Source organism: Lepidochelys olivacea, assembly GCF_965140295.1.
Source record: "Lepidochelys olivacea isolate rLepOli2 genome assembly, chromosome: 10".
NCBI classification, from domain to species: domain Eukaryota; kingdom Metazoa; phylum Chordata; order Testudines; family Cheloniidae; genus Lepidochelys; species Lepidochelys olivacea.
In genome coordinates, this window is record NC_140420.1 from 43,039,652 (window position 1) to 43,053,816 (window position 14,165).

The following is a 14,165-nucleotide window of genomic DNA, read 5'->3' on the forward strand; positions in this document are numbered from 1 at the left end:
GTAACTTGGACCAACTTAGCTCGCCCCTCCCCTCCCCTCAGTGTAGACCAGGCCTTAGAGGCTCCCAGAGGGTGGTGTGTAATTGTCCCAGAAGGGGTGGGGGCTCAACCTGGTTTTGTGTTGTATTGTTGAAGAGGAACTGCTAGATACTGAACCTGGCCCTTGTTGCTGCCAACTCTGACTGGCAGAAGGGTTACACCTATATTTACCAGTAAAAAACTAGTCTTTCCAAGCCTAGGTATAACTTCCTTTCTTCCACACACTAGCCAGCCACTGACAGTCACCCACTTGCAATTTGTCATCACAAGTATCAAGTTAGTCCATGTTTTTTACATTTCCCATCATTTCTGACATGACTTGTGAATTTTGCCCTTTGTTACAACAGCCACTTCTTGGTAAAAACACACAAATTATTCTTAAATCTATTTTTAAGCCAGTCTCATGACTTTGGGGGGTTGGACTCATGATCTTTGCAGGTGTGCAGTTGGTTATCATGTGAATGAGTGGTTTGGGGTGGGCAAGGGTTCACTGTGGTTTGAGGCATTGTGGCCTGCCCTGATGCCCATGAGACATTACACAAGAGCACACAAGACTAGCCCTAGACCAAATTTGTTAAACCTTTGAGTACGTTATTTTTTATTGCATTTGTATCCCATTTCACGACTTTGATGCATGATTTGCATGTGTGATTTATCCCTGTCATATAAGATGATAAATTTGCATGCTAGCATCTGTAAATCTGTATTTAGTCATGCCACATATAAGCAAATAAAAAAAATTCGTTTTCTCTAAGCTTATAGAAACTTTTTAATTTTACAAATAACTGAAATGTACTAACTCAAGAAACTGAACTGTGCACCAACTTTGGGTGGATCAGTATTACTGTTACAACAAGTGATAGCCTGAGACTGTTAACCTTAGTCCTTCCATTCAAAAGGTTGCTTTTCTCACCTTTGTCCTCGCGAACTGAAGCACAGCATAGATAGTGGTTTAATGGATATCTCTGTCATCTCATTAAATATGTCTTTTATTATTTGCTACTTATACTCTTCAAATCTTAAAACACAAGTACACTTTCATAATTAGACAATAAAACAAAGTTCACAATACTGCAGCTGGACGTGAGTCATCTCACTTCATTCTTTAGATCTCATTGACTGACGGGCACAGCAACCCGAGCCTGGCACCCCCCCAAACCTGGCACCCCAGGTGGTCACCTGCCCCTAAAGCTAGCCCCGGGGGCACAGAGCCAGGCTGCTACTAGAGGCCTGATCCATGTGCACGTCTTGGACTGTCCCTCATCTCCAAAGGAAATTTCTCCCCGGCCCTCCCTCCTGGTGGTATATTCTTGTTCCCCTTCTCTCTATTCCCCTGTTGGTACATGCACGCTGGTTGTCGTATTCCGCGGCCACTGCCGTATTCTAGATGCGCGGCTGCGCAGCCGGAGCCCGTCTGGGGTGACTGGGAAGTTACGTACATACCGGTGGGACGGGTTGCGCTGTTTCTATAGAGCTGGTCGCTATTCCCTAAACTGTTTAAGGCAGGTCGGGGCGCGTCCCGGAGTGGCGTTACGGAAATAGCGTAGGGAGGCCCCGCTGGCCGTCCATTGATTCCTGCTCCTAGGACGTGGCGAGTCCCAGGCAGAGTCGCCTGATCGAGAAGGCAGGTCGCCTCCTGAGGAGACGCTGGGCTGGGGCCAGACCCGCCTGCCGGGGGCCGCCGCGCCCCGAGCCGGACAGCTAGACCCCCGGCCGCTGCTGCCGGGCCGGGCTCGGGACCCCGCCATGTGGCCCCGGGCGGTGTGCGTGGCCCTGCTGGCCCTGGCCGCGGGCTACCTCTTCGTGCGGGAGCCGGAGCTGCCCGGCGCGGCGCTGCGCTACCTGGCCGGCAGCCTGTGGGCCGAGCCGGCCGAGAGCAGCATGGCGGCGGCCTGGGAGGCGCTCATCACTCGGCCCGCCCGGCCGTGGAGCAGAGTGGCCGTGGGGTGAGTCACGCCGGACGGCGCGGTTCCCTTCCCGGGCGGAGTCCTGAGCTGGGCCCTGGGCCCGGGTCCCTGGGGCTGGGCCCTGCCGGCGTCACCCCGCACCTAGTGCCGCGCCCCCCCGGCGCCCAGCTGTTGGCGGCAGGGCCGTGGTCAGGGCTAGCGCCGAGGCGGAGACGCTCTCGCCGGAAGCCGGGGCGACGTGCCGGGCGAGCTTTGCCTATCAGGGCAGACTCTCGCGGGGAGCCAGCCCAGAGGCCGGGCAGCCGCTGTGAAACAGACGCAGGCCTGCTGCGTCGTGTCCTAGTTTGTGCTTTGTCAGCGTGTGGGGCCTATTTCCTCTATCACCGCTCACAGCTGCTACGTTGCAGGACTGCAGACCTGTTAAGAGGTTATCTCAAAATGCAAGCTAAAAATAGAAAATAAAGCTAGAAGTGACACTGGGACCAGTGTCCATCCCTGGGGCTTACTGTATTAGAAAGTAAACGTGAAGGGCATAGCGTATTACATTTATAATCAGGATTTTCCTGCTTATGGGTGTTTTTTTGGAGAGCTTTATTGAATTTGTTTATCAGAAGTGAAAGTTGTTTGATTTCATCCTGATCTCACAAATTTACATCAGTATTAAACTCTGCGCAAGAGATCTGAAAGGGAATAGACAAGTAGGCTGTTAACTCTTGGTCAGGTGTGTTGGCAGAGCTGTGTGAGAGGCCAAGACTGTACAGACTAGTGTCTTTCTGCTTTTAGAGACCACTTGTGCAGAAAGCTTCATGGCTTTTCTATTTTTGATCATATTTGAGAGTATATCTTGGGTATAGTGCAGGCGGATAAGCCATCGGTTTACTTTCCTGTAAAAGGATTATAAAAGTCACAGGACTACTGAGAGATCATTAGATAAAAGGATCTGTAGAATCATATTTATCAGGGGTTGAAAACCCCTCTCGCTGAAAGTGAGTGCAAAACTTGGACATATTAGTGGGCTGAATGGCTGGTTAAGGAGCTACAGGCTCATTCCCTGGAGGTAGGAGGTGAGAGCAGAGAGTAAGGAACATGTGGGGATTAGGATGACAAAGTAGAGCACTGAATGAGATTTTTGTGGAAGCAGGAAGGAAAGAAGTTCAGAGATGGAGGTAAAGAACTTGGTGTAGAGCAGGAAAAAGGAAAATAAGGGATGGAGGGAGAAAGCAAAAGGAAATGGATATAGATGCAAGAAAATGCAAGAAAACTCCCTGCTAATAAAGACGAGAGGGTATAACGAGTTCAGAGGTATTAAATTATGTTTAAATTAGGGCTATTAAGTGATTAATAGTGCAATTAATCAAGATTTAAAACAATAATAGAATACCATTTATTTAAATATTTTTGGACGTTTTCAAATATTGATTTCAATTATAACAATACAAAATGTACAGTGCTCACGTTATTTTTTTATTACAAATATTTGCACTGTAAAAAACAAAATAGTATTTTTCAATTCACTTAAGTACTGTAATGCAATCTCTTTACCATGAAAGTTGAACTTACAAATGTAGAATTATTTTTGAATGCAGTTATTTTTTGTAAATAAAATATAAAACTATAGAGCCTACAAGTCCACTCAGTCCTATTTCTTGTTCAGTCAGTTGCTCAGACAAACAAGTTTGTTTACATTTGCAGGAGATAATGTGGCCCTCTTCTTGTTCACAGCATCACTGAAATTAACAGGTGTTTACATGGCACTTTTGTAGCCAACATCGCAAGATATTTATATGCCAGATGCGCTAAAGATTCGTATGCCCCTTCATGCTTCAACCACTACTCCAGAGGACATGTGTCCATGCTGATGATGGGTTCTGCTCAATAACAATCCAAAGTAGTGCGGACCGAATGCATATTCATTTTCATCATCTGAGTGAGATGCCACTAGCAGAAGGTTGATTTTCTTTTTTGGTGGTTCGGGTTCTGTAGTTTCCGCATCCGTGTGTTGTTCTTCAGAAAGCATGCTCCACACCTCATCCCTCTCAGATTTTGGAAGGCACTTCAGATTCTTAAATCTTGGGTCGAGTGCTGTAGCTATCTTTAGAAATCTCACTTTGGTACCTCCTTTGCATTTTGTCAAATCTGCAGTGAAAGTGTACTTAAAATGAACAACATGTGCCGAGTCATCATCTGAGACTACTATAACATGAAATATATGGCAGAATGCGGGTAAAATAGAGCCGGAGACATACAATTCTCCCCCTAGGAGTTCAGTCACAAATTTAATTAACGCCCTATTTTTTCAATAAGTGTCATCAGCATGGAAGCATGTCCTCTGGAATGGTGGCTGAAGCATGAAGGGGCATACGAATGTTTAGCATATCTGGCATGTAAATACTGTACCTATCAATGCCGGCTGCAAAAGTTACATGCAAATGCCTGTTCTCACTTTCTGGTGACATTGTGAATGCAATGGGAAGCTGTTTCTCCCATAAATGTAAACAAACTTGTTCGTCTGAGCAATTGGCTGAATGAGAAGTAGGACTGAGTGGACTTGTAGGCTCTAAAGTTTTGCATAGTTTTGTTTGTGAGTGCAGTTATGTAACAAAAAAATTTCTACATTTGTAAGTTGCACTTTCACAATAAAGAGATTGCACTACTGTACTTATGAGGTGAATTAAAAATACTGTTATCATTTTTACAGAGCAAATATTTGTAATAAAAATAAAAAATGAGTAGTATACACTTTGTATTCTGTGTTGTAATTGAAATAAATATATTTGAAATCATCCAAAAATATTTAATAAATTTCAGTTGGTATTCTGTTGTTTAACAGTGAGATTAAAACTGCGATGAATCATGATTAATTTTTTTCAGTTAATCACATGGGTTATCTGCGGTTAATTTACAGCTCTAGTTTAAATAATCAAGTTCAAAGCTCACTGTACAGTACGTGTTTGACTCACCAGACCATGAACCCCCTTGTTGCTGGGTGTGGCATAGCATACTGTCCTCCTTAGGCACCCCCTGTTGACAGCCGCTTTGGCCACATAGTGGTTAGCTTCTTCATGTGACTCAGCCCTTTGGCCTGGTAACATAGAGTCCCACCCCTTCTGGGGTATACCAGTAGTCCAGCAAACAGTAGTCCATCCACCTTGTGTTGGGCCTTTAGTCCAACTGTGGACTCACTAGTCCTTACCGCATATACAAAACAGAGTTTTAGTAGTCCATACCCCTTAGAGGGCTGGTAGAGGATCCCAGGTCCTCTCTCTCCCCTGGATTCCAGTCTAGGGACCCTTTAATAAGCAATCAAAGCCAGACAAAAAAGATTCCCTTGCTGGCTCCCTGGATCACTTCCTATCTTAGGCCTTTGTCAGAGCCTCTTCCAGGGCTCCGAGTGTATCAGCTCCACTGTAAGCTTCTTCCACAGGCTCACTGCAGAGCTTCTTAGTACTTTATTCCACCTAGCTGGTTCTGCTGCTGCTGGAGAGTTTTTACTCCCCTAGAAGGGCAGGCCCTGGCTCCACAGGGCCCTTTCAGACTTCCACCACCATCAGTACAGAGAATTCTTGGCAGACTCACTTCCCTTCCCAACTACCTGGGGCTTCCTGTTCCAGGCCAGCCTGTCTGCCTTCCAGGAGGCTCTGTATGCTAGCAGTCCAACTCAGCTTCATGATTGTAGCCAGCCTTCTATCACTGAGAGCCTGCTCTCCTTCTCATCAGCCCCCAGCTGAGCTGCATTGTTCAGCTCTTTTAACTCCTCCCTCCAGGCTTGATACCTACTGGAGGTGTAACAGCAGGGTGGTGAGGCTGATTGAGCCCACAGGCTCTCATTAACTCTTTCCAGAAATCAATAGGTGGGTTTGGTATGCCCCATCAGACTGACTGATGAAGTTGCAACTCAGGGCTTGTCTACACTAGTGCTTTAAAGCACTCAGACTTGTTGGCTCGGGGTGTTAAAAATCACCCCCCTGAGCGCAGCAAGTCTGAGCGCTTTAAAGCGCTAGCTAGTATAGACAGGCTCTGAGCGCTGGGAGCAAGTGGAGGTGGATTACCAGAAGCGCTGGGAGAGTTTCCAGTGTATCCATGGCCCAAATCAATACTTGATTCTACTTCCTTTACATTTCAGGGCATGACAGCACAATTAGACCTTGGCTAGTTGACTAATCCTCAAGTATGAAGTAATTTCTTTTCTAACCCTAAATTATTATTTTGTGGCTGGTGTTAAAACAGTTGGGCAGGGTACAGCTTGGTGATTTGAAATTGTATCAGAATGAAACTTTTCACAATGATGCAGATATTCCCTAAAAATAGTAAAATAGTTGACGTTGACAAATACAGTGTGAGGTTATTTTTGGTGTCTGATTTTTTTTTTTTTTTTGCCATGCTTAGAGTGGAAGAAAACATCATTTTATAAACCACTTAGTTCTCAGTTTGAGTCTGCTTTAAAGAGGCTGATCTATTGATGCATACACTGAACACCTGTGGCCTCAAATTTAATAGTGCTCAGACTATACAGAGGCATTAATGTTAAGGGAGTACATTAACAGCATGGAGGGTGTGGTAGAGAAATGGGGTGGGAGGCAGAAGGAAGATATCTGGAAAATTATTAGAGGTGTAGGAGCAGCTCTCACTTCAAACAACATAACTGGTTCATGTCCTTATTGCATTGTTAATGGTATAGTAAAACACCAGGCTGCTGACCTTTGCTCCGGTGGCTTTGACGTAGAAATGTTGGTTGATCTTACTGTTTCTTCATTTCCACCCGCCCATTGTGTGTGAGGACTGTAGCTTCTATCGTATATAAGCTCATTGCAGGATACAGAGGAAAGGTTTCTGATAGTTCACAAAGTATTTCAGCTCATACTCTGAGAACTCGCCAGGCCTTTAATGTCCTTTAGTTTGTGTCTTGCCTGATTTGCACTGCCCACAAGCGAATGCAGCAAGAAAGGTCACTGAGATGGCGCAGTGCTTAGTGAGTCTGCCTACCACTTTTATCCTTCTCATTCTTGACTGAAAGTGCATGTGTAGGAGCTCAGGTATCCAGGTAATTAGGGCCATGTAAGAACATAGTGTAAACTGAATGTGCTGCAATAGCTGTGTGGATGGCTAGAAATCCTGGTATGGGGAAATGATGTGATTGAAAGCTGCGTTCAGAGAGATGCTAGTATAGTAATTGTTGAACTTGCCCCAGTAATTATGTCCTTCCTTGGTATCTGAGAAATGCTGACAAACATAATGAATAAAAATGTTCACATAAACATTCCTTAAAATATGCCAGTGATCTATGCAAGGCTCTTCTCAAGGGCTGGAACCATCGTGGGGGTAGAATGTGTGTTCCCTCAGCCCAGCAACCCATTCTGGCCAGTCAGAGGTGTAACACTGATCATGCTGGCAGCAGTCTGGAGAAGTGGGCACTGTGTTGTGTGTAGTTTTTTGTTTTCCATATTTTTCCAGGCCTTTGAGATGAAGCTGGGCAACGGGGGCAGGAGAACCTTAAACAAATGGGAAAGAGTGAAAAAAAAGAAAAGAAACCTAAGGTTGTGGGGCTGGTAGAGGAGTCAACAGAACCAAAAGTTCAGGAGAGAGACCTTGGGGAATGGGAAGCAAATTGTTTAATTTTAAGGTGGAGATTGTATTTGCATGACTTTCAGTTAATAATCAGTTTAATGGTACTTCTCCAGTTCCCTTTAAACCTCCCCCACCCCCTTGAAAAGTGTGACCATGGGTGCGTCTGGATTTTTCTTTTTCACCTTCCCCACCCTATAGAAAACAACGAAAAACAAATCCCAGAGTGGCAACTATCCTTGAATTTGGGTGTTAATCTTTGGTGGTACCATGCACTGTCTTACCAAGAGTGACAGATTTGTAACTACGAATCTTACGGTTGTCTACACTTAAAATGCTACAACAGCACAGCTGCACTGCTGTAGTGCTTCAGTGTTGACACTTTCTATGCCAATGGGAGGGAATTCTTCTGTTGACCGAGTGCTCTCTACACGGGGACTTAGGCCTTGTCGAAAATACAACTTTACAGCTCTGCAACTTTCTCGCTCAGGGGTGTGGAAAAACACCCCCCATAGCACTGCAAGTTTCAGCGCTGTAAAGTGCCAGTGTAGACAGTGCACCACCGCTGGGAGCTACGCCCCTCGTGGAGGTGGCTTTTTTATAGCTCTGGGAGAGCTCTCTCCCACCACTGGTGCTGCAACTACGCAGCCATGTTAAAGCACTGCCGCATTAAGTCGGTGGAGTGCATCCACAATACCGAGGCTAGTGTCGACTTTCGGAGCGTTGCACTGTGGGTAGCTATCCCACAGTTCCCGCAGTCTCCACCGTCCACTGGAATTCTGGATTGAGCGCCCAATGCCTGATGGGGCAAAAACATTGTCGCAAGTGGTTTTGGGTACATGTCGTCCCTCCCTCCATGAAAGCAACAGCAGACAATCGTTTTGCACCTTTTTTCTGTGCGGGTGCCATACTGATTTCAGCAGATGGTACAGTAGGACTGCTAACTCTCGTCATCAAACAACGGCTTCCACTGTCACTCTGCTCTCCTGCTCTGGTAACAGACAGTGCAGTAGGTCGGAAAAACTGGTCTTCCGACCACCGCATCTGCTGCCACTCTGCTCTCCTGGTGGTCTCGCAGGTCCTCTATCTGACCGTCGTCATCCGCCGCTTCTGCTGCAACTCTGCTCTCCTGCTCTTGTCTCACCATACCACGGTAAGCATGCTGTCTGCTCAGCTGTTGTGTCCTGGCAGCAGACAGTGCAATAGGTGTGCAAAACTGGTCATCCAACCTCCGCTTCCGCTGCAACTCTGCTCTCCTGCTGTCCTGCCGCTGCCATACCATGACAAGCATGGAGCCCGCTCAGATCACCAACGCAGTTATGAGCATTGTAAACACCTCGTGCATTATCATGCAGTATATGCAGAACCAGAATCTGCAAAAGGAGGCAATGGCAGCGTGGTAACGAGAGTGATGAGGACATGGACACAGACTTCTCTCAAAGCACGGACCCTGACAATTTGGACATCATGGTGGTAATGGGGCAGGTTCATGCCGTGGAATGCCAATTCTGGGCCTGGGAAACAAGCACAAACTGGTGGGACCGCATAGTGTTGCAGGTCTGGGATGATTCCCAGTGGCTGCGAAACTTTCGCATGCGTAAGGACACTTTCATGGAACTTTGTGACTTTGTATTCCCCTGCCCTGAAGTGCAAGAATACCAAGATGAGAGCAGCCCTCACAGTTCAGAAGTGAGTGGTGAGAGCCCTCTGGAAGGTTGCAACACCAGACAGCTACCGGTCAGTCGGGAATCAATTTGGAGTGGGCAAATCTACTGTGGGGGCTGCTGTGATCCAGTTAGCCAATGCAATCACTGAGCTGCTGCTGTTAAGGTTAGTGACTCTGGGAAATGTGCAAGTCATAGTGGATGGGATTCCCTAACTATGGTGGGGCAATAGACGGAATGCATATCCCTATCTTGGGACCAGAGGACCAAGGCAGCCAGTGCATAAGCCGAAAGGGGTACTTTTCAGTGGTGGTGCAAGCACTGGTGGATCACAAAGGACATTTCACCAACATCAACATGGGATGGCCGTGAAAGGTAGATGACCCTCGCATCTTCAGGAACTCTGGTCTGTCTGAAGAGCTGCAACAAGGGACTTACTTTCTAGACCAGAAAATAACCATTGGGGATGTTGAAATGCCTGTAGTTATCCTTGGGGACCCAGCCTACCCCTTAATGCCATGGCTCATGAAGCCGTACACAGGCACCCTTGACAGTAGTCAGGAGCTATTCAACTGTAGGCTGAGCAAGTGCAGAATGGTGGTAGAATGTGCATTTGGACATTTAAAATCGCGCTGGCGCAGTTTACTAACTTGGTTAGACCTCAGCGAAACCAATATTCCCATTGTTATTACTGCTTGCTGTGTGCTCCACAATATCTGTGAGAGTAAGAGGGAGACAATTATGGTGGGGTGGGAGGTTGAGGCAAATCGCCTGGCTGCTGATTACATGCAGCCAGACACCAGGGCGGTTAGAAGAGCACAGCAGGGTGCGCTGTGCATTAGGGAAGCTTTGAAAACCAGTTTCATGGCTGGCCAGGCTACGGTGTCACAGTTCTGTTTGTTTCTCCTTGATGAAAACCCACCCCCTTGGTTCACTCTACTTCCCTGTAAGTCAACCGCCCTTCCCTCCCCTCCCCTCTTCGATCATCACTTGCAGAGGCAATAAAGTCATTGTTGTTTCAAATTCATGCATTCTTTATTAATTCGTCACACAAATAGGGGGATAACTGCCAAGGTAGCCCGGGAGGGGTAGGGAAGGAGGGAAGCACCGGGTGGGGTGGGGAAGGAGGGAAGGACAAGGCCACATTGCACTTCAAAACTTATTGAATGCCAGCCTTATGTTGCTTGGGCAGTCCTCTGGGGTGGAGTGGTTGGGTGCTCGGAGCCCCTGCCCCCGTGTTCTTGGGCATCTGGGTGAGGAGGCTATGGAACTTGGGGAGGAGGGCGGTTGGTTACACAGGGGCTGCAGTGGCAGTCTGTGCCTTCCCTGCACCTCAACCATACGCCGGAGCATATCTGTTTGATCCTCCAGTACCCTCAGCATTGCATTCTGCCTCCTCTCATCACGCTGCCGCCACCTCTCCTGTTGCTTCAGCCATCTATCCTCTCGCACGCCCCTCCTGTCCTTGCGTTCATTTTGTGCTTTCCTGGACTCTGATGTCTGCCTCTATGCATTCTGCTGGGCTCTTTCAATGCGGGAGGACTGCATGAGCTCAGAGAACATTTCATTGCGAGTGTGTTTTTTTTTTTCACCTTCTTATCTGCGCTAGCCTCTGGGGTGGAGATGATAGTGGCAGCATTGAAACATTTGCAGCTGAGGGAGGAAAAAAGGGAGAGTAGTATTTAAAAAGACACATTGGCCATTTAAAACAAGGGGCTGATTTTTTGGGTTAAGGTTGTAGCACAAACCCAACTAACCCCCCCCCCCACACACACACAATTCTCTGGGATGAGCACTTCACCCCTCCCCCCACCACGTGGCTTACATCGGAGGTGATTTCTTTTCAGCCACAGGCAAACAGCCCAGCAGGAACGGCCACTGAATGTCCCCTTAATAAAATTCCCCTATTTCAACCAGGTGAGGAGGAGGGAGTTGTTGGGAACACTGGGGCATGGCCACTAGGTAACTCGAGGGGATGGAAGACCATGAGTGTCGATGAAGCCCCCTCGCACTAGGCCCCGGTGTCCTTGGCCCCCCCCCCTCCTGCCTGGAGGCACTCGCAGCAGCTCTGCGTGCTAGGCCCAAGTGTCCTTGCCCCCCCCCCCCCCCCCCCGCCTGGAGGCACACACAGCAGTTATGCTGAGAATCTGCAACAGTATGTTGCAGAGTCAGACTGCCTGAAACTAAGCAAGGCCAAATAGGGGAGATATGGAAGAACAATGCTGAATAAAGCAGCTTTATGTATAGTTTAACAAATGATACAGAGAATCAGGGAACTAGCTGGGAACTGGATTGGCTGGCTATATGGATACTTGGAGCAGCTTGCTATTGGATAAGTATGCTGGGAAAAAGGATGTATAAAAGCCTGTGTAACTTCCTGCTCTGTTGTACAGGATTTGAGATTCAAATCTCCCTGTACCTTTTTGAAGCTTCAAATAAACTTTTCTGCTTCTCCACCCCGTTGTGATTATTGGGTGTAGCACACCGGGTAACGAACCAACTCAAGCTGTTGTTCAGCCTCTCGGCACTGGGTGCCGGTAACAGCTTTTGGCGTCCCTGGGTGGGCTCGAGGCTGCAATTTAGCCTTGCCCGGACCCCTCCTGGAGGTCGAGGATTGCGGCGAGAACCGACGCCCAGCGCGCACCGGTGAGTTCATCGGGGGCCTCGGAGGAGACGCGATTTGATCGACCCCAGAGGGCACAACGGTGCAACGCACTCATATAGTGGAGAAGCAGTTGTGGACGGCGGTGAAGAACCGGTCCCTTAGACGTGGGGGAGGAGCAGCTGCAGGACGGCGGTGAAGAACCGGTTCCTTGGATAAGGTAGGAACCTTTTAAAATCTGGATTATATGCTCTGTTGGAACCTGGGGACGCCCAGAGTTACCCTGTAGGTATGGGACAGGGACAGAGCTCAGGGGTTAGGGCACGGTGTATGCCCCTAGAGTGCATTCTAGCAAACTGGAAGGTATTTGGTGCGGATCCGATGACTAAGAGCCAATTAAAATGATTCTGTACAGTTGACTGGCCTCAATATCAACTAGAGGACCAGGAGTGGTGGCCACCAGGAGGGTCAATTAATTACAACACGATCCTTCAGTTACTCCTGTTCTGTCAGAGAACAAGGAAATGGAATGAACATATGTATGCGCATTTGTTTCTGACTTTATGTACTCGACCAGATATTTTACAGCGCTGTAATCTGACTCCAACTGGTTCGGTAGCAGCTAATGTTAGTCCCCAGACCCCCACCCCCACTGTAATGGCAGAGCCGGTGTCCCCTTCGGCCCCTACACCCACACCTTGTAAGTCCCCAATGGTTGGCCTATACCCCTTAATCACCGAAACTAAAGTCGCCCGGTCTGGATCAGACAGGCGTCCTGCCACAACTATGCAGGTTTATACTCATGTGCCCTTTAATCCTGTGGATTTGGCTGCTTTCAAAGCACAGGCAGGATAGTTTTCCACCAACCCAAGCAGGTTTATATCAGTCTTTGAGGGGTGCCTCAGTAGTCACAAGCCGGACTGGGACGATTGTAACGTCCTCCTGCGAACCCTATTGTCTGAGGTTGAAAGACAACAGGTTGTGTCCAAGGCAAGGGAGGAGGCACAGAGACGGTACGACCGGGATCGTATTAATGTCCCTGACCCGGATGCACAAGTCCCCCGAGCAGACCCCAGGTGGGATCCAAATGATCATGGGGATATGACCCGCCTTACCTCCTATAAGGAGTTGCTTTTACATGGACTCCGTCACTCGGCTGTCCGACATAAAAATTGGGCAAAGCCATATGAAGTAATGCAGGATTTAAAAGAAAGCCCAGGGGCCTTTCTACAGCGTATTCGGGACACCATTCGACAGAACACTAATGCAGACCCCGATGATCAGGCAACTGAGTCAATTATTAAGGGAATTTTTACAAGCAGAGCAGCCCCTGCTATTAAGAGAAAGTTACAGAAAAAGGAGGATTTAATGGGTATGACCATGGCACAAATTTTAGAGACTGCAAACCGAGCTTATAGTCTGAGAGAGACAGAGAAGGAGAGAAAGCAAGTGAGATTGATGGTAACAGCGGTACAGGCCGGCACTAAGAGAAGTGGCCGGGGAGGAAGGGGCCGTGGACACAACTGTCCGGGCCTGCAGGAGAGACGACTGGGTCGCAACCAGTGTGCCCTGTGTCAACAGGAGGGACACTGGAAAAATGAGTGCCCAAAGAGGAAAGAAAAGGGGGGTGCCCCTATGATGGCGATGGTGGAGCAGGAATAGGGGTGTCAGGGGAGATGGACCACCCTACCCCCGGAACCCCGAGTAAAGATGCGGGTGGGAAGCTCAGAAATAGATTTTTTAGTGGACTCTGGAGCGGCCCGAATTGCCGTAAATCAGCCTCTTCAGTTGCCAGTAGCAGATTCCCTTACTGTGGTGGGAGCCACAGGCAGGGACACCAAGTGCCCAGTGTATGCCCCAGCGGAATGTGCTTTGGGAGACAGGACTATATCCCACAAGCTGGTATACCTCCCTGAGTGTCCAACACCTCTGCTGGGACGGGATCTACTTTGTCGCCTCGGTGCCACCCTGCATTTTACTGAGGACGAAATAACCCTTACCTTACCCCCTGAGAATGCCTGGATCATGACCCTTGCAGTTGAGCCCTCAGCCATGCAAGCCCCAGAATGGAGTCCGTGGGAAGACCAGGTGTACCCCCTCGTGTGGGCATCAGGGATTTCAGGAAAGGCCACCCACCAGACCCCTATTACTATTCAGCTCATACCAGGGAAAGGCCCAGTGCAAGTAAAACAGTATCCAATCAAGAGGGAAGCCAGAGAAGGTTTACAGGAAACTATAGATCGATTCCTAATGTATGGTATTCTCCGGGAATGTCAGTCAGCCTGGAACACTCCCATTCTACCCGTACAGAAGCCTGATGGCACGTATCGGCTGGTACAGGACCTAAGGGCAGTCAATGAACGGGTTAAGACTCTGCACCCTCTTGTCCCTA

General features: G+C 48.2%; 1 protein-coding gene across 2 annotated transcripts in view; it reads left to right on the forward strand.

Moving 5' to 3' along the window:
* Positions 1 to 846: 846 nt before the first annotated feature.
* The window catches only part of ADPGK (ADP dependent glucokinase), a 38,784-nt gene continuing 25,465 nt past the window's right edge, over positions 847 to 14,165 (forward strand). Inside the window, exon 1 of one of the 2 annotated variants that reach the window (XM_084642397.1) lies at positions 847 to 1,984. In XM_084642397.1, coding sequence (XP_084498523.1) covers positions 1,785 to 1,984 — 200 coding nt within the window. In that variant the 5' untranslated portion in view covers positions 847 to 1,784. The remainder of the gene's footprint in view (positions 1,985 to 14,165) is intronic. The other variant, XM_084642398.1, reaches the window with a different exon arrangement.